General features: G+C 53.0%; 1 protein-coding gene across 3 annotated transcripts; it reads left to right on the forward strand.

Moving 5' to 3' along the window:
• The first annotated feature begins 1,250 nt into the window (after positions 1-1,250).
• Ap1m1 (adaptor related protein complex 1 subunit mu 1) lies at positions 1,251-22,283 on the forward strand. Of its 3 annotated transcripts, none has more exons than XM_055597258.1 (12): positions 1,251-1,430; positions 7,198-7,354; positions 11,016-11,083; positions 12,118-12,248; positions 13,040-13,187; positions 17,034-17,160; positions 18,182-18,324; positions 18,517-18,588; positions 18,789-18,947; positions 20,990-21,115; positions 21,412-21,487; positions 21,640-22,283. In XM_055597258.1, the coding sequence occupies exons 1-12, from the start codon at positions 1,389-1,391 to the stop codon at positions 21,660-21,662; spliced, it is 1,272 nt and encodes a 423-aa protein (XP_055453233.1). In that variant the 5' UTR covers positions 1,251-1,388; the 3' UTR covers positions 21,663-22,283. The 3 variants fall into 3 exon arrangements, with proteins under 3 accessions (XP_055453233.1, XP_055453235.1, XP_055453234.1); XM_055597260.1 differs by lacking the exon at positions 1,251-1,430 and adding an exon at positions 1,577-1,658; XM_055597259.1 differs by lacking the exon at positions 1,251-1,430 and adding an exon at positions 1,710-3,034.
• The last annotated feature ends 363 nt before the right edge of the window (positions 22,284-22,646 follow it).

Genomic DNA, 22,646 nt, shown 5'->3' on the forward strand with positions numbered 1-22,646 from the left:
CAGGAGGTTGGCAAGATGGCTCAGCAGCCCACCATGGTTGACAACCTAAGTTCAAGTCCCAGGGTCCACATGGTAGAAGGAGAGAAGTGATTCCCACAATTCTTCTCTGAACGCCACATGTTCACACACAATAAATGTTTAAAAGAAAAGATATGCAAGAAGGGAAGTGCTTAGTAAGAGGAAAATGGGCTAATATGACCAAAATATTACACGTATGAAATTCACAAAGAATAGATTTCTTTAGCTTGGGTCTCACTGCCTCGTACAGGGTTCTGCCCGCCTCTGCGTTCCAGGTGCTAGGATTAAAGGTATGCACTACCATGTCTCGCTAAAACATTACTTTAAAAAAGAACTTACTGTTTTAAGTTACGTGTCCATGTGTGGGCGTGTGTACATGAGTGCAGGTGTTCTGAGAGGTGTCAAATCAACTGAATGGGAGTTATGCCACATGCGGTTGTTGGAAACGATTTGGAGAGATCTCACTGGTTTAGGAGTAAATGCTGCTGCAATCCTAAAAAATAACTGACAAGGGGGAAGGACATGCAAGTACAGGCTTTGCTGCCGAAACTGATGACCTGAGTTTGATATTTGGGACCCACATGATGAAAGAAAGAGAATTGACCACTTCAAGTTGCCCTCTGGCCTCCGTGTGTATGTCCAGGAACACACAAAAACAAAAATCGGAGTGGAGGGCCCAGTGTTGAGGTGCTGGTTTGTTATCTTGATGGGTGAGGGGCGCTCAAGAATGACAGAATTCAAAGAAAATGGGAGCATTCAGCCAGTTTTCGCTAGGCATAGTGGCTAAGTTACACACGTGCTCTCCTGGGTTCATTGGGGCAAGACGGGGTGGGGCAGTCCTTCAGTCATTGACAGGTTGACACAGCTGATAAGGCTCGATTGCCTTTCAGAGACTGACTCTTAATCGCCACTTTATAGTGAATCGCAGCAGTAAGGTGATTGGATATTAGGTTACAAGACTTCTGCTGAATGCAAGCTTAAACTCCAAATCAGTTCCGCTTTCAGCGTCTACCCACAGCGGAGGGCTTGGAAGCGTCCACCTTCGTTCCTCCGCTAGTCTGCCAACCACTTGAGCGATGATACAGTTGCCCCGCCCAGGCCCTCCAGGCTCCGCCCCCTGAGACTTACTTCCGGCCCGTTGGGGCTGTGGGTGAAAAATAATGCCAAAAAGTTCTTACTGCGCCTGCACCTATCCGTCGTGCGCCTGCGCACTTGCGGCTGAGCCCCGACCGGACATAACGGTCCACGCGCCGGTTCATGAAACGGAAGTGGAGGGGAAGTATCGCGGAGCGCGCCGGGCCTTGCTGAACGCCGGCAGTTCCTGCCGTTGCAGCCGCCCTCGGCTACTGCCGAGCACTTCCAAAGCCGCCATGTCAGCCAGCGCCGTCTACGTACTGGACCTGAAGGGCAAGGTACTGAAGGGCTCTCCACCCTCCTCGTTGCCCGGCAACCGGCGGGGCCCTCGCCCTGTCGGGACCCACCCTGTTGCTAGGTAACTGGCCGACCAGCCCTGCCAGGGCGTCAGGCAGGCGGGGCAGCTTCACTTGCCGGCCCCGCCCTGTTGCTAGGAAACGGGAGGTGGTCTTCTCGTCGCGAGTCCAGCCCCATCGCTAGCCAACTTGGTGGGCTGCGGTTGCTAGGTAACTGCCCACGTTGCCCCGTTTCCCGCCTCGAGCTCCGGTTACAAGGTTCTAGCCTCTGCCCTGGACCGGAAGCTGCCTTTAGAGGCGGCACCCTGCGGACCCAGACAGTGCGACCCTTGGCCAGAGGCGTGGCGGGGCCTAGGGCCTTAGGTCCCTCCCCCACGTAGCGTTCAGGCTTCAGCGCTTTCTAGAGCACTTGCGCTTCCTGTGACATTGAGTTGTGAGAGGCGGATGGTAGGAGTGAGGTTTTACGGAGGGGGAAAGATTGCCCATACTGATTACTGGGAAAGCAGCCGTCTGGAAGGCTCATCCCAAGCGTCCTCGCCAGGCAGGATACCAGCCCTGGGCCACCGTGGGTGGGCACAATGCGACACAGCTAAGCTCAGTCAGTTGGAAAAGCACAAATAAATGAAGCCCACTGAGGCCGTGTGTTCATAACAGACTGGCAGCCCCAGCTGGAGGGTCAGGGAGAGCTTTCCTGACTGGAGAATAAAAATGACTGCTGAGACATGAAAGCTCTGGACAGAAACAGGACCCAGGCATCTTTCCCAGGGGTATCTGAAAGAGAAAACTTCATTTGTGTGTGTGTGCGGGTGTGCACATGTGTGTGGAAGACGAAGACCTCGCTATCCTTACATGGGCTCTTATTATCGAACTCACGTCACTAGACGGATTGAGCTAGGCTGCCTGGCCTATAAACCACATGGATCTGCCTGTCTGTACTTCCCAGTAGCATCGGACTCTTCCCCCATCTCCCACCCCCATTGGTTTTATGAGACAGGGTTTCTCTGTGTGGCCCTGGCCCCCCTGGAACTCACTCTGTGGACCAGGGTTGCCGTGAACTCAAGAGAGCGACTTACCTCTGCTTCAGGAATGCTAGGATTAAAGCCTGTCCCACCACCACCTGGCAGGCACCTGGCTTTTACGTGGGATCTGGGTTTGGAATTCGGGTCAGTTTGAAAAACTTACAGACTGAGCTGTATCCCTAGGCTATTGTATGGTTTTGTGATGCCAGGAATAGATCCCAGGACTTCCAATATGTTTAACAAGCTCTCTGCCAGGGAGCCACAGTGTGTCCAGTGCAAAAGCTCGTACAGAAGGGCATTCTCCACTTTGAGAAATGGGCTTTCACTCTACCTCAGTCCATCAGGGTGGAAGGCAAGTGGCCAGCCTCTTATGTTTGGAAGCTGCCGGAACAGGTCCGGCCACAGTAAACAAGTCCAACATTCATCAGAGAAACAACAGTGGTGGCCAAGCTACATGGAAGAGCTGGAGTTGTTCAGAAGTAAAGAGGTGGAGTGCCCCACCCCCAGCATTTTCCTTAGTCCCTTGAGTGTGTACCTGCCCTGGATGCCACCCAAAGTCAACAACCGGTGAGTCCCAGACCTGGGCTTTCTCCACAGCCTTCTGGGAAGCTGGGTAGGGGCAGTGTTCAGGTCTTATGGCATATGCTCTGCCTTCCACCCTGGCCTAGAGGTACAACAGGCTGCCTGTTGTGGCTTGCTTATTCCTTTAGCATGTCATTGGTGCTAGCAAGTGCCTCATCCTGGGCTGAAGCTGGAGAAGTGGACTTGCATGTGGACTCAGCCCATCTCTGTAGCTGAGGTGTGTGATCACAGCAAGCACCTTGGCCTCTCTGAGCCTTGCCTTCCCAGCTGGCCCAAAGAGCCTTATCTGGATTATTGAGTATAGGTGTGAGACAAGCCTGGCCCTGAGCAAGGCCTGAGCATGGTATTAGGCTCCACAGGCCTCTTGGCCTAGCAGGAAACAGTTGGACCAGCAGCCGAAGGGTTTGGCAGTCAGAGAAAGTTATGAAAAACTTCCAGGCAGAGTTGGGCACCTGAGGTGGTTTTGAGAAGGTGACAGGCGTCCCAGTTGGTATGCAGGGTGTAGGGCAGCCCACAGATTGGTGGTGGCACCTTAGGGATCCAATGGGAGCAGGCTCCAAGGCCACTGAAGTTCCAGGGAGGAGTCCCCAGGTTGGGCTGTGACCACACCTGCCTCTGGAAAGCTCTTCAGGAAGGCAAGTAGGAAGCCCTCCAAGAATACTTGAGTGCTATCTATTGCTTCTCCAGCCACCTCAGCAGCTTCTCTGGCAGAGTAGCTGTGGTGACCCAAGATCTGGGGTTCGGAGCTTTCTGGCTTCCTCTTCTTCCTCTCCATGCTGGTCTTCTGGCCACCGAGAATAAAACCCCAGGCTTCCCCTATTGCTCACAAGGACTGCTCTGCTCTGTATTCTCATAGCCCCTCTGCACCAGTGCCTTTCTACCCTGTGACCCTGACTCATTCCACCCAGCTAGTGAGGACCATAAGCAGGTCTCAGGACAGTCTGCCTGCTGCCTTGGGACCTTGTACTTGCATCGGTGGAGAGCTGCCAGGGCTGGCTTTGGTTCAAACAGTCCTTCCTCCAGGAAGCCTCTCCTGCTTGCAGGGATCATATTCTAGCCCTCTCAACTTTGGCCACACTTCATCCTCCGGCCTACACTGCCCACCGCATTACATGCATGCTTATCTGTCCATTCCTTATCTGGGACATTTCTGAGATGAGCAGACACAATGGGTCTTGATCCCCAGAGCAGAGCCAGGTTGTCAGACAGAACTCAGCGCAGAAGGAAAGGGAGCCATGGGAAAGGACAGAATGCCATGCTCTGGTGGAGAGGATCTGTGAGTGACAGGGTGTACCTGGAAAATGTCTCGGATGACCATAGGGCATCCTGGAGGCCCTGGGACTCAGAGGTGGACAGTGCTGCTACGGGGCAGAGAGTAGGAATGTGTGATCCCCTCCCTTGGGGACAGGCTATTGCCCCTGTACTTTCTGATCATTTTGAGCAAGAAGAGGCTGCCATGTCTAGCTTCTCTGGAAGCTGAATCCTCTTCCACTTCATGGGGTGAGAGGATGGCAGAGAGAGGGGCTGTCACCTCAGTGTCTAACCTGACTCCACTGCCACACCAGCCCAGAGGCAGCCCCCTTCCCTGAGTCGGCAGGGGTTTCCTGACACTCCTTCCCATTCCTCAAGCCTTATTGAAGGAGAAACTAGTAAAAAGGTCCCCAGTTAGTCCCCAGGCAGCTATGACAGTGCAGGAACCATGCCTTCCTTGGCTATATGGTGATAGTCACCATATAGGCACATGGCGAACACTTGCTGAGCAAGTGAACAAGCCCCTGGGCAGCCCTGGTGCTGTGAACAGTCAGGTACTCCAGGCCGGCTCTTTGACCAGTTGTCCAGTCCCTAGAGATGTAGGGAAGAAAGTGGGCTTAGAGCTGCTGGGACGGCAGGTCCCACAGATCCTGGCCCTGCTCTCTCTGCTGTGTTACCTCAGTCAGGCAGTTCCAGCCTTCCTGGGCATTGTAGTCTGTCTATACAACTAACCAGCTCATTGTATGAGAGATAGCAAGAGGACTACGAGCAGGCAAGTGGGAGTCCCTCGGCCAGGGCATCACACCCAAAAGCTTAACTAGTGAGTGCTGTGTCCAAACAAGGCCAAAAAGGACTTAGGAAGGGACCACCCTTGTAGTACTCTCGCAGCTAGAGACAATATTTTCTGAAGTAAAAGGTGATACCTGTACAATATGGCAGCTGAGGAAAGCTGCAGGCACCACCACAAGGCCAGCCAGCCATGCTGACAGGAGGCTGACAAGATAGGCACTGTCACCCTGAGTAACCGGGACCCTCCTCAGCAGCTTCCACATGGCCCCTCCCCTGCAGCCACACACGTTTCCATCCCATTCTCTCAGGGTCCTCCAGGGTGTACTTTTGGTTTCTTTGATTCTGTACAGTGACTCTGGGGGCAGAGCCTACTCCAGGCTTCCTTGTGTTCTGCATTTCACTGTCTCGTGTCCTGCATTCACATCTTGTATCTGCACTCAGCTGGAAATAGTGAAATAGGAAATAGTGATTTTTTAAATTTCATATGTGTGTGTGAGAGAGAGACTGGGTATGTGCACAAGAGTGCAGTGCCTCTGGAAGCCAGAAGAAGACATCAGATCCCCTGGAGCTGGCATTACTGGGCAGTTGGGAGCTAACTGATGTGGATACCGGGAACTGAACCTAGGTCCTCCGAAAGAGCAACAATGCAACGCTTGTTTGTTTGTGAGACAGTTTTCTCTGTGTAGCCCTGGCTGTCCTGGAACTCTATCTGTAGACCAGGCTGGCCTGGAACTCAGAGATCCACCTGCCTCTGCCTCCTTAGTGCTGGAATTAAAGGCATGTGCCACCAACAACCAGCAACCCTGGGATTTTTTTTTTTTTTTCTTAAAGACAGGGTATGTGTGGTCTAGAATTTACTCTGTAAATCCCCTGCTTCTGCCTCCCAAGTGCTAGGATTAGAGGTGCTCGTTTACCATGCTTGGCAGAGTATTTTCAGCAGGGAAAACACTTGCTGTATAAGTGTGAGTTCAGATTACCAGAACTTATATAATGCCAGGAGGGTATGGTAGCCCAGGATTCCAGGAACAAGCTGCCTAGCTAGATTGTCTGAGGTGGCAAGCTCTGAGCTCAAATGAGCCCCTGCCCTCAAAATGAAGGTTAAGGCAAGATACCCTGGCCTCTCCTCTCTCTCTCTCTCTCTCTTTCACACACACACACACACACACACACACAGAAAGTTGCATTTGAACTGGATTTGGTGTCTCATGCCTGTAGGTCTGTAGTCCCAGCACTCTGGAGGTAGAAAGATTGCCATGAGTTTGAGGCTAGCCTGGGCTACACAGTGAAATCATCTCAACAAAGCAAAAGCTGCAGGCATCTTTCTTGTCAGAGCAGGTTATCCTCAGACACCACAGCACCATGTATGGATTGCAGGGCCCTCAGATTCTAGAACCCTGGGGTCCTGGAACCAGCTGTGGAGTGCTTGGGAAGGTTCAGACCCAGATTCTTCATGCATCTGTTGAAAGACATGTACTTGTCTGTGCTCTGGCTCTATTTAAGATTCAGCCATTAAAGTGTTCATTTATGTGGGCTGAGTATGGTGGCTCATTCCTGTCTTCCCAGCACTCAGGAAGTAGCAGCAGGAGGAACAGGAATTCAAGGCCATCCTTGGCTACATAGTAGATTTTAGATTTGCCTTGGCTCCTTGGGACCATCTGCATTCCCAGCTCCATTCCCCATTGAGTGTTAGCGGACGCACAGCTTCTCTTCTTCTCCAGGAGGATCCGCTGGGTCATGTTTAGCTGTGGTGTCACTTCATGAGGAACCACTAACTTTGCAGTGTGGTTCTGTACATGTGCAGGCCTCAGGGGGATCCCATGGATTCCTCGGGAATCAGCTGCCCTGATGCTTTCAGGAGAGCCAAGTGCACCAGCACAGCAAAGGTGCTGAGAATGTTTGCATGGAGTGCTCACAGGACAAGGTCGCCATGTGTCTCCTCAGAAACAGTCCCTCCCTCTTCTGCCCCCTGGCTGCAGGGAAAGCCTTGTGGTGGGACTCCAATAGGCTGGAAGTCAGACTGGCCTCAAGGCTTGTCTCTTCACAGATGGTCCCCGCCTCCACCGCAGGCCCTCAGAGTGGAAGCCACCCGTTCTTTCTTCCTGATGCAGGTGCTCATCTGCAGGAACTACCGTGGGGATGTGGACATGTCAGAGGTGGAGCACTTCATGCCCATCCTGATGGAGAAGGAGGAGGAGGGCATGCTGTCACCTATCTTGGCCCACGGTGGTGTTCGCTTCATGTGGATTAAGCACAACAACCTGTACTGTATCCCGTGCTGCGGAGCAGGGTCTCGGGAGCAGGGTCTCGGGAGTGGCAGCCTGGTGCACCGGCACACGGCAGCTGGGCAGCCAGAGGGCACAGGTGTAGGGAATTCGAAGTATTCCAGAAGCTGCAGCTGTGGGGAGGGAGGGGCGCGTGGTAAGAGTAGGCCCCGGTTGGACCTGAGGTTGGCCTTTGGAGACGTGCCATGTTAAACTGGGTAGGTCTTTGGTTGGGGGGTGGTGCTGGCTATAGCTATCTTTGTAGTCTACAGGTCTCTGGCTGCCATGTGTGGCCAGACTGTCAGAGACGGATGAGGGGAGTGGGGTAGGAGTAAAGGGTGGGAAGTTCTCACGTGCCCTGTATCCCTAGCCCTGCTTCAGCCTCAAACCAGGCTTGGTGCCAGGTAGAAATCCACCTTGGGTGCACCATGTGGGACTTTGGACAGACCTCTCAGGATCAGTCCAGAGCAGGTCCCCTCAGGGCCAGTAAGTAAATGTGTGTCTGTTGTTCCCAACAGGCACCAATGCCTCTTTCCATGGACACGCTCTTGCCTTTCAGCTCCTGCTGTGCCCTCCCACCCAGGCAAGCTCCTGGAGCCACAGGTTAGCCATGGTGATAGGTAGTCCCTTGGGTGTATCTCAGGGGAGACCCCATCTCTAGAAGCCTGAGGAGAGCTCTGGAGAAGACAGGTGGCCGGGACCCCCAGAGAAAGATGGCTGTCACCTGAAGCCCACTCTGGCGTGGCTGCCCAGCTGCAGGAACAGGCCAGGTATGCTCAGCTGGACCAGCAGAGCCACCCTACCCTGCTGTGTGCCAGCAGAGCCCTGCATTGGGCCATTCGCCACTGCTCCACCTCCTGCTCCGGTCTGGGGAGTTTCCAGTTTGTGCCTGGGCTCCTGTGCTGTAACTGGATCAGGTGGACATGGCCTCCTCCCCTTTCTCAAGCCTTTCTGCCCAACACATGGATCAGGGGCACAGGTGTGACAGGGACTTAGAGGGCTGAGCACAGGCCTCCCCTGGTAGCTCTGGCTGAGGACAGGGAAGCAGGAAGCTCCTAGGGGCTGGAGAACAGGTTATGCCAGCACAGCCATTGGATGGTTAGCAGCCTCGGCCAGTTGGGGAGACCTGGAGGTTTCTGTACATGGGTGATTGGCCTAGTCCAATCAGCAAGGCGAGGAAGGTGCTGTGTGACCAAGCGTTTGCTGTTGATGCGCTACACATACCTACTTCCTACAGATAGGGAGCCCAAGACAGCCCAAAGACCAGTGAGTTTACTGTTTACAGAGAGGACTGTGGGTGAGGGGTTACTTATAGGAGCAGAAGTGATCCAAAGACATGCATCACCCAGGCCCACCCCAACATGGTTGGCAGCTCACGAAAGCTGGGGACCTGGAGCTCGCTGCACAGCCTGCAGGCGCGCGGCTCAGCAGGTGAAAGAGTCCCTTCAAAGTTACCCTGATCTAAACCTGGGCCGGGCAGCTCAGCCGATCTCTGCTTCTTCCTCGGCAACTGCTCTGCTTGAGTCCTCTTTGTAACTTTGCTTGTTCACTCTTGCGAAGAATGGGCCTGGTGAATCTGCTAAGTTTCAGGGACTTTGTGAAGCTATTTGGAGTTGTTTACATTTCTGCTTATGAAGCAAGCTTCCCTTCAGGATGGAATGTTTCAGTCTCAGAGGAAACTTCCATCCTGTGTTCCACTCCACCACTCAATCTCTTCCTCTAGCTCTTACATTTATTTATTTATTTATTTTTGAAGCATTTTTCTTCTCTGTTTAGCCTTGGTTGCCCTGGACTTGCTTTGTAGACCATGCTAGCCTCGAACTCTTTCTGCCCCCTCTGCCACTATGATCCCTGATCTCACAGGGATGTCTACAGATGTCCTCCTATGGTTAAAAGTGAGGCCACTATGCCCTAGCAGCAGCTTCACCAGTAGTTAGGAGCTGTGGCTGACATCATTGGTGATCTGTGGGCATAGACACAAATTTGGAAGGCAATTTGACGGGCACATCACATCAATGTGGTCAGACATTAGAATTTGCTTTCCATTAGAACCAGTGCCCAGCCACAGGGTTTCACCCTGGCTTATAGGACCGGATGTGAGCTCCCTCAGCCTTTAGTGAGGCTGAAGTCAAATAGAAAGGTTGTCGGTGTTAGCCATGATAGTCGAGCCACTATTGCACAATCAGTTATGTGCTGCTTAGCCTGTCAGTATTTTAGCATACAGGGTCCATAGCTGAGCAGGAAGCTTGGTGACACTTCACCAGCAGCCTGCATGGGATAGGAGTTTCCATTCAGTTCCAACCTAATTTCTCCACGTCTACGGTCAGAGTGTGCAGTGTCTTCAGCAATAGGCGCTTACCATCTAGTTCTGGCATATAGCCAGCAGCAGGACCAACAGCCTTTATGGCTGTAGAGCCACAAGAGTCCCCGGCCAACAACTCACAGGAGATAGCCCACTCCTGGCACAGGATTTTCATTAAACAACCTGATGACCTCCAGGAGTGTCGTTTCCCCCATAATAGGGTACCATTTGGATTTAAACTCTACCTGTTTTAACAACTTATTTTTTCTTTCTTTTATTTTTATTTTTTAATGTTTTTTATTTATAGGAATATTTTGCCTGTGTGTATGTATGTCTGTGCACCATGCCTATACAGGCCAGGGTCCCCTGGGAGTAGAGTTATAGCCTGTAATGAGCCACCATGTGGGTGCTGGGAATTGAACTCAGGTCCTCTGGAAGAGCAACCTGTGCACTTAACCACTGAGCCATCTCTCCACCCTCCATTTTCCCCTTTAGTTATCCAAGACTCAGTTAGGTTGTAGGGTAAGTGGAAGGACCATTATACCTGGTTGTCTTCAGCCAAGTTCTGAACATCAGTGTTAATGAAATGGCTATCTCTGTCACTGTCATGGACACCCATGTATAACACCTGGTTAGTTGTGTTAATACTGGCTTCCCCTGTTGTTCAAAAATGCTTGTAAGAGGTCTGTGGCTGTGTCCATACTGGTGAGAAAATACTTGCATCCCTCACTGACACTGATGAGCACAGGCCTTACGAAATCTACCTGCCAGTCTCTCCTGGGACAGGTTGATTATGTATGTCCCCATCCGTTTGTTGAGGCCATAATCGGGCCTCATGTTTGGAGAACATGCAGAACAGCAGAATATTTCACAGGAATACCAGCAGCCTTAGCTCTTTTCCAACCTCTGTGGGCTTTCCTTTGACCAGACTTTACATGGTCCCACTAGGCACCTTCCCAGAGTACCTGAGAGGAAATGGCTCATACTTTGGTTTGCTGTGGGCTCTCTGTCTGGGTTGAATAGATCCATGTGTAGCATTCCTCCAGGAAAGTATTGCCACACAACTAAAAGACAGAGATAGATCTGGCCTTGGTTGGTTCCCCATGTGGCTAGGCGCTTCTAGTCCTCTCCTAAATGCAGCATCCAGAAGCCACCCCTTAAACCTTCCACCTCCCCTTAAACCTTCCCCCAAGGCTCCCCTGACTGCTTACCACATGTCCCTGGCCTGGCTCAAACTGGCACCTTAGTCCTAATCTTTGGCCCAGTGGACAGCTGGAGGACTGCTGTGGCAGGGAGGCATGGGGATGGGCGCCTGTGGTGTGGTATACCAGCCTCAGAAGGCTCCTTGACTGCCCCCATGCAGTGGTCGCCACTTCAAAAAAGAACGCTTGTGTGTCGCTGGTGTTCTCCTTCCTCTACAAGGTGGTACAGGTAAGGCCCCCAGCTCTGGGACTTCCCTCCTGGGGATGGCTTTGGGGATTGTAGCATTGTGTACCTGGGTATTCTGGGCCAGGAAGCCTCAGTCTTCTTGCAGGTGAGAGTCTCTGGCCTTCATCGCATCTCCACCCTGGGGAGGAAGAAAGTGAACAAACTGGGGAGACATCATAGCTGTGCAAATGCCCTGGGGCAAGAGGGTCCATAGTGTGATCCAGGCTCTATGCTTGGACAGAGTAGGGTGCTGAGGTCAGTTAGGTGCCCAGGGGTGGGCCGTGGGCACATGTAGGAGTATGAAACCTGATGCTAGTTGGTGCATAGCTTTACCCAGGACACCTTTGAACTTCAAGCGACCTCTGGCTGCTGAGTCAGTAGCGATGCAGACAGCAGAGCTGCAGACTGTTTGTTTGGTGCTAGGATGAAACAAGGGCTCTAGGGCTGGTCTTGGATTTCCACTGAGTGCCTGTGGGGGCAGAAACCCTTTTTCCTTCTCCCTCCCTCTTGGGAGCCTTATAGCCAAAGGCCTGGGGTAGAACAAGGGAACCCATTGTCCTTTTGGGAGAGCCTCCAGGTGCTTTTCTCCTGTGCAGGTCTACTGTGAACAGCCTGATTTTGCTACCTCTGGTGGGTGGGATATGATTGGGGTGCTGGGATGAGCAGGGATGAGCATGTTTCCCCCCAGAACTGGTCTAACCCACTTGTTCTAATGACCTGCTTGCTTCAGTATAAAAATATAAAGACAGGATCCCCTCCTTAGCCTCCTAGCTATCCATTGAAATGGAGATCCTTGTCTACAGACAGACAGACAGCATCGTAGAGAGGTGGGCAGCAGCTTCAAGTCAGAGGCAGGGGTGACAGACACAGTTGAGATTGACCTCAGAGGCCCTGGGCAGCCCAGTGCTGGTACAGGGTCACTCCTGGCCAGTGCCCATGGTCCATGTTCAGATTCTTGGGTTCAGGGCCTGTGCCATTACCCACGGGGAGTGGCCCTCAAGTCTGGGCTGAGTCGTACTCCACTGCACCTGGCCCAGGTCTTCTCTGAGTACTTTAAGGAGTTGGAGGAGGAGAGCATCCGAGACAACTTTGTCATCATCTACGAGCTGCTGGATGAGCTCATGGACTTCGGCTACCCACAGACCACGGACAGCAAGATCCTGCAGGAGTGAGTGCATGGGGGCTTCTGCCTGCCGGGCCTTAGTTGCCAGTCCAACAGGACAGGCAGCTTGTGCCTCTTGCACCTTCTGTTTTTGGGTTACTTTGAGGCAGGGTGCTACTCCTTCTGCCTCTGCCTTGGAGTGCTAGGCTGACAGGAGTAGGCCACATGTCATGTTTACTGGACACTGGACATGGGGTCCTAACTCTGCTGTTTGTTTGCTTGTTTCTGGGATTCAGCCCTGCAGATACTTGCTGCTGAGCCCAGGGCTGGTCTTGGGTTTCTACTGAGTGCCTCAGGGGTCAGGACCCTTTCCCATAGGTATCTCCTGTCTCCTCTATCCATACAAATGCTGTGTCTTTGCTTCAGAGTCCTGCCTTTGCTTCTAGTAAGTGATAGTCCTTTGGAATCCCACCTGCACAAGCGGGAAAAGGCAGGCCCCAAGATGGACTTTCCATCCCCTCAAAGCAACCCGGAGTGCCAGCTCCCCACTGACTGGGAAAGCTGCCACTCTGTGTCCCAGTGGGATGGGTCACTGGATGGCCCAGGGCTTAGTCCCCTCCAGGTGCCCATAAACTGACCACTTGACATCCCCCCCACCCCGATTCCCTTCCTGCATCAGTTCCTTGCCTCTGCAACGAAGTGCATGCAGGCAGTCACCATAGCATGCCAACTGCCAGGTCAGAGGCCACCCCTCCTGGAGCTTCATTTAGCTGGGCCTCACCTGCTCCCTAGCTCCACTCCAGGGTCAAGGCCCAACATTGTATGTCACCTCTGTAACTGAGCTGTTGGCCCTGCAGGTACATCACTCAAGAAGGCCACAAGCTGGAAACGGGGGCTCCTCGGCCCCCGGCCACTGTCACCAATGCTGTGTCCTGGCGCTCAGAGGGCATCAAATATCGGAAGAACGAAGTGTTCCTGGACGTAATTGAGGCTGTTAATCTCTTGGTAGGCTGCCTTTTCTCTTCCTTTTCTAACCTGCCTTCTTCTCCAGGATGGAAGTCGGATAAAACTGAAAGCCAGCAGAGCATGTAAGCCTGGGTCGTGGCAGCAGATGGCCAGGCTCAGCCTCAGCCCCAGAGACACCTTGTTCTCTCTGCGCCATCCTCCCTCCCAATGTAGGGACAATGTTGTGGCTCTCAGGAGACTGAAGTAGGGAACCCTCAAGTTCCAGGCCCTCAGAAAAACAAAAATAGAAGGGGCAACAAGATTGTCTCGGTTCCATCCTGGGACCAATGATGGAAGAGCACTGACTCCTCAAGTTGTCATCTGACCTTACCCATATGTGTGTACATGCACACACACACTAATAATAAATGCAATTTCGTTTTTAAAAATACAGTGCTGAGGAGATGGCTCAGTCAACCAAGTTGGCACAGCTCAAGTCTGATGACCTGAGTTCCTCCCCAGAGCCCTTGTAGTGGTGAAAGGAGAGAGCACCACAAAGTTGTCCTCTGGTCTCCACTCAGAGGTCATAACACACTCATATACAGTAATAACACTTTAATGTAAAGATAGGTAGAGCAGCAGAACCGTGGTGTACAAGCTTGAGGACCCAGCACAGATGTGGAAGCTCAGCGTGGTGATGTGCACTGTACTCCAGCCCTGAGGGATGGGGGCAGGAGGATCACTCAGCCAAAACGGAACTCGAGCTTAGCGAGAGACCCTGCCTCAAACAGGATGCGAAACCTGACCTCCACAGGCTCACACATGGGCCTCTGCACCCATGCAAGTGTGACGCAGCCCTCACGTAACAAACCATGCCTGTAAAACACGAAAAAAGTCAGAAAGCCAGCTCTGTCACCAAGAGACTCCCACTCTGGAGTCCTTTGCCACCCCACAAACCACACACCCCAAAGCTGCTACTTTTCAAGAATGCTAAGGCCATGGTTGGCTTGAGCTGTTGGCTTCTGTGTTCCTTGCTTAGTGTTTTTTTGTTTGTTTGTTTTTGTTTTTTGTGGTACTGGGTGTAGACCCCAGGACCTCTACACACACAGTATATCAGTTACGTATGTACAAAACACCTGAAAGATGCAGCTTAAGGGAGGAAGGGTGTATTCTAAGCCCATCATGATGGGGAAGTCGTGGTGGTAGGAGTTTGGGCAGCTGTGGATTAGTGTCCCCAGTCAGGAAGCAGACAGGGGGCTGCTCTCCACTGGATTCCTCCTCTTTACTTGTCCAGAAACCCCTTCCCATGCTGGGTAGGTGCTCATTCCTCAGCAAGCCTAGTCTAGAGATTCCCAGACATGCCTCTGCCCAGAGGCCTATTTCAGGGTGATTGTAGAACCTGTCTTTTTTTGTTTGTTTGTTTTGTTTTGCTTTTTTGAGACAGGGTCTCTCTTGTATAACTTTGGCTTCTTGGTTGTCCTAGACTTCACTTTGTAGACCAGGCTGGCCTAAACTCAATGAGATCTGCCTGCCTCTCCCTCCTAAGTGCTGGGATTACAAGTGTGCACCACCGCTCATGGCTTAGAACCTGTCATGTTAACAGTAGTCGTCACATTAGGCAAAAAATTATAACTGTGTATATATGAGCATACATGTTTCAGGGTGTGTATGTCTCAGGGTGACTATAGAGCCTGTGGTGTTAACAGTTAGAAGTCACCAGCACATCAGGCAAATGTATATGTATGAGTGTGTGTGTGTGTGTATGCTTACATATGTCTTAGGGTATGTATATGTGTATATGTTTCAGGGTGCCTGTGGAACCTGTCCTGTTAACAATTAGGAGTCGCCACCCAGGAGGTGGTAGTGCACACCTTAAATCCCAGCACTCGGGAGACAGAGACAGGCAAATCTCTGTGAGTTCAAGGCCAGTCTGGTCTACAAAGCAAGTTCCAGGACAGCCAGGGCTACACAGAGAAACCCTGTGGGGAACGGGGGCAAATGGGAATCACCATCACATCAAGGCAAAAAATTGTGTGTGTGTGTGTGTGTACGTGTATGTGTACGTGTACGTGCATGCATGTGTGAGTGCAGATGCCCACAGAGGCCAGTAAAGGAGTTGGGTCCACTGAAGCTGGAGTTTCAGGCCATTGTGATCACCTGATGGGAGTTCTGGGCACTGAACTGCAGGCACAGAAACTGAGCATTGAAGGTGCTGGATAACTGGTATGTGCCACACACCCAGATCCCAATGGTCTTGTTTATGTATTAGTTTTTGCATGGTGTGTGCTCTTATAGCCTGTTTCCTTTGCTTTGTTTTGTGTTTGTTGTAATTTGTTTTTTTGTTTTGACTTTTCAAGATAGGGTTTCTCTGTGCAGTCCTGGCTGTCCTGGACTCACTTTGTAGACTAGGCTGGCCTCGAACTCAGAGATCCACCTGCCTCTGCCTCCCAGAGTGTTGGGATAAAAGGCTTGCTTCACAATGCCTGGCAGTTTGTTCTTTGAAAGAAGGTCTTACTGTGTAGCCCTGGCTGGGATTCTCAGAGATCCACTTGCCTCTGACCCCAAAGTGCTGAGGTTAAAAGTGTGCACCTCTATACCTGGCCTTGGTTTTTGTTGTTGTTGTTCTGTTCTAAGACAGGATCACTCTATTTCTCTCTTGCTGACCTGAAACTCATGGAAGTCTCTGGACTAATGAAATGGCTCAGCCTCTTCATTCAAGGCAAAGGAATAGAACATGCTTTTAACTGTTGATGCTGACAGTATTTTTCTCCTATAACTGATCCAAGTAGATGGTGAGGAACAACCTGGGCTTGGAGCACCTAGCACTAGATTTACAGTGTGCCCACACTGAGTAAGACAGACAGGATTGCCATCCTTGAACTCACAGACAATCCACCTGCCTCATCCTCCCAAGTGCTGAGATGACAGGAATGCACCACCATACCTGGCTCTTCTTCTCTCATTTACTCTTCCCCTATGTGTTAGCTGCTTTTCCGTTTGCCATGGTAAAACACCATGACCAAGGCAACTTAGGAAAGAGTTTATTTGGGCTTACGGTTTCCAGAGAGATGGGGTCCATAGTAGAGGGACAGCATGACAGTGGTGGCTGGGGCTGAAAGCTGAGCGCTCCAACCACTAGCATAAAACACAGTGACAGGGAATGGCATGAGGCTTTGAAACCTGAAAGCCCATTCCCCAATGACATCCATCCTCCTAAACCTCTAAAATCTCTAAATGAGAGATTTTAGGGCTCACTGTTTCTTCCTTGTGCTTCTGCTCTTGTGTCACAGTGTGGTTATTTTAGCGGCTTCTGCACGCGCCTAGAGCTCTGTGTTGCATAGTGACAATTTGGCAAATGATGCATCCCACTAATGACACTGCTCCCTTGAGGACCATGGAGACCTGGGAAGGCTCCCCTGTCCTCACCCAGGTAGTGAATGCCAGCATATGCCCTGCACCCACTGCTGCACAGCACGGCCTACTGGCCGGTGACATGTTTGCAGTGCCGCCCTCTCAACGCTGGACTGCGACCTTAGGAGACATGTAGGTGGCCCAGTAGCCATGTTTGCTGTATCACTCAGCAGACACCCTCATACACCTTGCTGCCACACAGAGGTAGTGTCTGCTGGTAGCCCACACCTAGTCTAGGCTCGAGCAGGCGCTCTGTGATGCTGTCATGGTCAGACATCACCAAATACCACAGTCCAGTTGGTCTTGGGACTTAGCTGCTTAAACAAGTGCCTGCCTGGAAGTGAGGCAGCCCAGGTCCTTCATGCTGCTTAATCTTCTCGCCTGCATCTGGCTCATCACTTGTCCACCTCGAGGCAGACTCTAGGAGAGAGTGGTGTTTGCAGTTGAGCCAGACATGGTGGAGGCCACACCTCACGTGGCTCCCACTGTCTCCAGGTCAGTGCCAATGGCAACGTGCTGCGCAGTGAAATTGTGGGCTCCATCAAGATGCGAGTCTTCCTCTCAGGCATGCCCGAGCTGCGCCTGGGCCTCAATGACAAGGTTCTCTTCGACAACACAGGCCGTGAGTACCTCAGGACATTCAGAGGCTGGGGAGGTGGCTTCCACTGACCCTAAGATTGGGCTGAGTGCATGCTTACCTGCTGGGACAGCTGCTTTCAAGTGCTAGGCATAAGAAAATGTCTTCCGTCGTTGAGGTGGCTTAGCAGGTAAAGGCGTTTGCTGCCAAGCCCCACAACCTGAGTAAGATCTTGAGCCCACATGGTGGGAGGAGAAAGCCAGTTGTCCTGAACGCCGCATGTGTGCTGTACCACACTCCCTCCCATCCACAGACTCCACACTACTCAAAAGGCCTCAAAGGCCAGGGCTGCCAAAAAAGACAGTAAGATCCGGCTGGTGTGGTGGCATTTGCCTGTCATCCCATTACTCAGGACACCGAGGCAGGAAGATTATGAGTTCTCGGCCAGCCTGGGCTACGGTGTGAGACTGTTGGGAGGGTGGCAGAGAGCCAAGGTTCAGAGTACTTAGACCAGGTCCAGCCTGCCCCACAGTCAGAGGCCTGGTGGAGAGCCTAGCCCCGTCCTCTGTCCCCTTCGCCTTGAGTGTGGGCTGTTGGGAGGTCACACTGCAAGGCATGCTCTCTCTCTGGTGAGAGAGGGTAGAGCACAGGACAGATGGGCACACCTGGGCTTCTCGGCCTCCTCATTGGCCGCATCATCCAGACCTTGATTCAGGTTCCCGCCTCCTGACAGCCTTGTGGAGTGGAGTTGCTAGCCCTATCTGGACCCTCTGAAGTGGGTGGGTGCAGCCCACAGCCACTTAGCAAATGTGTCCTGACCAGTTGCTTTCTGGCTGCTGAAGACTTGGCATGGCACAGGCAGCCCAGACCCCAGGACTCCATGCCAGTGTCAGGCTAGGATGTTGGAGGGAGGATACGGGAGGTTGTCTAGGAGCTGGCCCTTTGTGCATGCAAACAGAGATGGGTATGGCGCAGGCATTGGTCTGCCAGGGTGGTCTTGGCAGTGGGAGCTGGCACTAGTGCAGGGACTCTAGACCCCTGCCAGCCTCACCCCTGCCCTGCATAGGAGGGAAGAGCAAGTCGGTGGAGCTAGAAGACGTGAAATTCCACCAGTGCGTGCGGCTGTCACGTTTTGAGAACGACCGCACCATCTCCTTCATCCCACCGGATGGAGAGTTCGAACTCATGTCCTACCGCCTCAACACCCATGTGAGTGCCTCCCAGCTCCTTAGGTGGGCAGAAGCCTTGGCTATTGCTGGCGCCACCATGGTCATCACCCCATACTCCTACCTACTGGTCTCCTGGAAAAATGGGGCCTTATCTGGCCTCAGTTTTTCCTCAGTAGCATGAGACTTGGCGAGAAGCCAGCAGGTGGGAGTGCCTTTCTCCTTCACCCTACAGGTGAAGCCTCTGATCTGGATTGAGTCTGTGATTGAGAAGCATTCCCACAGCCGCATTGAGTACATGGTCAAGGTCAGTGGGAGGATGGGCTCCTTGGAAGCCTAGGACAGGAGGGAGTCAGGTATGAGCAGTGTCTGGAAATGGCAGAGTCTGGTGCATAGCGGGTTCCCACTGCCAAGCAGGGACTGTGTGGTCCTAGTAAGATGGCTGGGGGCTGGCTGGGCTTCCTTCCCTGCACATCCAGAGCCTCTCTCCCTGGCGCCTCCTTGCAGGCCAAGAGCCAGTTCAAGCGGCGGTCAACAGCCAACAACGTAGAGATCCACATACCAGTCCCCAATGACGCTGATTCACCCAAGTTCAAGACTACGGTGGGGAGTGTCAAGTGGGTCCCCGAGAACAGCGAGATCGTGTGGTCCATCAAGTCCTTTCCGGTGAGCCCCATGTTTAGCAGGCGCCCCTAAACATTCCCCAGTTCCCACCCCTGTACCACCTCCTGGGATCGAGGGGCAGCCCTGCCGAGTGGCGTCCTGATCCCAGGGACACAGGTGCAGTTCCTCTCTGCACCCCAGCAGCACTGGGGAGGGCAGGTCACAGATCCACAGATCCCAGGAAAGCTTTCCTTGGTGCCCCAACACAGCCACACTACAAATGGGTCCAGATATAGTAGGGTCCCTGCTGCCACCTCTGCCCTCATCTCTGCCCTTGCCTGCGCCACCCTGCAGTGTTTCAGAGATGAAATAGTGAGAGCCAAAGTAGGCTTCTTTTTCTAACCCTTTCTCTATAGTAGGACGATCCCAAGGTACCTCAGGCGTGTAGAGTCTCCCACACTGCACCCTGGCCTGAGGCCTTGTATGGAGTCTGGGAGTGTGGGTGGGAATGACAGCTAGGCTCAAGGTAGATGCTGTCTGGTGACACATCTATGGTCTCGCCCTCTGCTTTCAAGGACTACAGGGGGCCACCTGTAAATGGAATCAGATAGTGTCCGCCATTTTGTGCCCCTTTTGGTCACATGACACAGTGACAAAGCTTACCAGTGTCCTGCATATCGCTGATAATCCGCTTCACTGAGACCCTTCCTTTTCTGTTGGGCCAGCGGTTTAGTTGCAGTGAACTTGGGTGTTCAGACTTCTCTTCTGTGCCCTGCCTTCTATTCTCAAGCACATGCCCACAAAGAGAATTTCTGAATGATTGGCAAAAAGTACTTTTAGTTATTTGAGGACCTGTCTTGGTGTTTTGAGTAGCAATGGCTTCTTGTCCTTCCTGTTATTCTCAGTTGTTTTTGAGCTTGAGTCTTACTTTGTAGCACTTTGTGACCTGAGCTCACTCTACAGCCCAGGCCTCCAGCTGGTGCCTCTGCCCCCAGTGCTGTGGTTGAAGGTGCACACCACATTCAAACTCGTGTCTTTAAGTTAGGAACGTGCACCCAAAACAGGGTGCAGCCCCTGACCCAGTCCCCGATCCAGTCTGCCCTCCCGAATTTCAGTTCAGTTCACTCAGGGTAGTTTTCCATTAGTGTTGACACACAGTGTACCCACAAAATCTACCATGTAACATATGATGCCTTTTTCTACAACTTCTGTTTTCACATGGAAGTTGTTTTATATTCTTGTTTTGTTGGGACTTTGTCTGAAACAGGGACTCCCTGGGTAGTCTCAGTGTTCTGCAACTCACTTTGTAGCCCAGACTGATCTCGAACTTGCCATGTCGTCTACGCTGGCCTTGAACTTGCTACCATCCCCCTGTGTCTTCCCTGAGTGCTGGAATTGCCAGGCCTTGCTTACACTTGGTTTTCTTGTGTTTTCCTGTGAATGGGTCTTCTCTCTCCATTCTCTCCGTGTTTTGTTGGGATTTCAGAGTGTTATTCACACCGCGTCATTGTGGCTGGGAACTGATGCAGGGAACCTGCTGCACCCTAGCTGCTAAGCAGGGCCATGGCCACAAGGCTCTCCTGCTGTCCCGCCGTCCGAGCTCAGGACAACAAAGGCCATGTTGAGCAAGATATAGCTAGAGCTGGGGTACCAGGCATAAAGGACATCCAGGCCCAGGCCTGATGCTCTGTTGAGCCAGAACAAGGGCAAGGGTCCCAGCCAGTCCTGACTGGTCCCACTTTCAAACCACCTCCAAGTTATTGCTGGGTTCCCTAGGGACCTGAACCCATTCAGCTCAGTGTCATCTGTCTCCCTGTTCGCAGTTCGCCTTGACCTTTTGCTGCTCTCTTACACTGCTCTTGAGACCAAGCAGGAGGGCTGTGCAGTGGGACACACCACTCTCCCCATGTGTTCCTGGGCTCCCTTTCCCACCGTGGCCAGGCGGACCTGCCTGGCTCGGCAGCTACGCCATCTCTTCTTAGGAGCTGGTGAAGCCCCTTCACAGCCTGCCCAGTTTCAGCTGCTGGGAGCCACAGGCTAGCCTGGGAGCCGGCCCACTGGCTGTGGGCTGGGCAGCTGCCTAACCCTCCTCCATTGGCTCCCAGGGTGGCAAGGAGTACCTGATGCGGGCCCACTTTGGCCTCCCCAGTGTGGAAGCTGAAGACAAGGAGGGCAAGCCTCCCATCAGCGTCAAGTTCGAGATCCCCTATTTCACCACCTCTGGCATCCAGGTATGAGTGTGTCAGGGCCACCTAGGACCACACTTACACCCAGAGTCACAGCAGAACCGCCAAGCCCCAATTCTGGCATGGGGGATGATTACTTGGGGACCCTCAGAAAGTGTGTGGGTGAAGGACACATCCTTGTCCCCTGAAAAGCTCAAGGTCACCAAGGAGAAAGCCTGCAGCCTGGTTATAGGCTGCCTCTGGCAGACCATCAATAATGTGCCACCCCTGCCCCCTTGGCCTTGTCCCTTGGATGAGGGGTGCTGGTGGGAGTGCAGTCCACTCAAGGCCCCTGTGTCCAGGTGCGCTACCTGAAGATCATTGAGAAAAGTGGCTACCAGGCCCTGCCGTGGGTCCGCTACATCACACAGAACGGAGGTGAGTGGCTCTGGCTCTCAGGACCTGCACTGGTCTCTCTGGGCTGGGGCTTCCTGTGTGGAGCTGAGGCAGGGTGCCCCGTGTCTCCATGTAGAGCTGGGGGGGGTTGCCCCCTATCTCCATGTGGAGCTGAGGGTGCCCCGTGTTTCTAGATTACCAGCTCCGGACCCAGTGAGAGGCCTCTGCAAGCACCCCAGCCCATCCAACCTCAGGGCACACCCGCCATACTCAGAGACCGAAGCTGGAGGGTGGCCCTGGACACGCAGCCACCCTCCCCTCAAGCCTGCGTGGACCCCAGAGAACCCCTTGCTTGGTCCCACCCTGACCCAGGGTGGGAAGAAAGGGCCTGCCAGCCTCCCCCAGGGACAAGCCAGCTTAAGCCTTGGCTTCTCGGTGCCACATGCCTGGCCACTTAGCACCCAGTGGATGCCACCCTCGCCCACTCCCAGGGCCTCCTTTTGTTGCCATTTTGTTGAGCGTGTTGATCATTGTCACTGTTCGTTGCTGTCCTGTCACCTTTCTCCATGTGTCCTGTGTAGCCACCGTGCAGCACTTAGTGAAGGCAGCTGTCCCCCTCTCCACACTAGTCCATGGCCAGGAGCGTTGCTGTGCCTGGGCCAGCGGTGCCTCCTATGCCAGCCCTTGGCCACATCAGTGTTTCCCGAGAAGGTACTTGGCCTCAGCCTTTCCTCCCAAGAGCCCTTGGGCGGGTACAGGCTCCCCTCAGTACAAAGCCACAGTGCCCTCCACCCCCGTGTGTGTGACAGTTACATTAAAGTGCATTCGTTATACTGGCCGCCTGTCTTCTCTCTGTGCCGTGGCTCAGGTCCCTTCCCTTGCAGCAAAGCAGCTCTGGCAGTGAGGGGATCACAGGATCCCTCCTTCGGTAGCTGGAGGGACGCAGGGTAGATTATCCTCTCCGCCTCAGTCCTTGCCCGTCCCCCTGTGCATGGTGGACTTCTTCTGGAGGTCTGAAGGCACAGACTCCCATGATCCCACCTGCCCAGCTGGTGACTGAACTGTGGGCGTGGAGGCTGAAATGTGTACGTGTGCTGGCTGCGCCTGTGCTCTGTCTTGTCACCACAGTCCTCCGTGGAGTGGGTTGCACATCTCACTTCCCAGTTCGACAAGGCCAGGGCAGGGCCTGCCAGTGCCCCAG

The sequence above is a fragment of the Psammomys obesus genome, unplaced genomic scaffold, assembly GCF_907164565.1.
Source record: "Psammomys obesus unplaced genomic scaffold, mPsaObe1.curated_primary_1811, whole genome shotgun sequence".
NCBI classification, from domain to species: domain Eukaryota; kingdom Metazoa; phylum Chordata; class Mammalia; order Rodentia; family Muridae; genus Psammomys; species Psammomys obesus.

What these genes read in the sequence shown, in the direction of transcription:
- Ap1m1 (XM_055597258.1), top strand. Translation starts at nt 1,389, where the DNA reads ATGTCAGCCAGCGCCGTCTACGTACTGGACCTGAAGGGCAAG. An exon ending in TACTGGACCTGAAGGGCAAG is followed by an intron (nt 1,431 to 7,197) that starts GTACTGAAGGGC and finishes TTCCTGATGCAG; the next exon opens with GTGCTCATCTGCAGGAACTA. An exon ending in TTGAGGCTGTTAATCTCTTG is followed by an intron (nt 13,188 to 17,033) that starts GTAGGCTGCCTT and finishes CACTGTCTCCAG; the next exon opens with GTCAGTGCCAATGGCAACGT.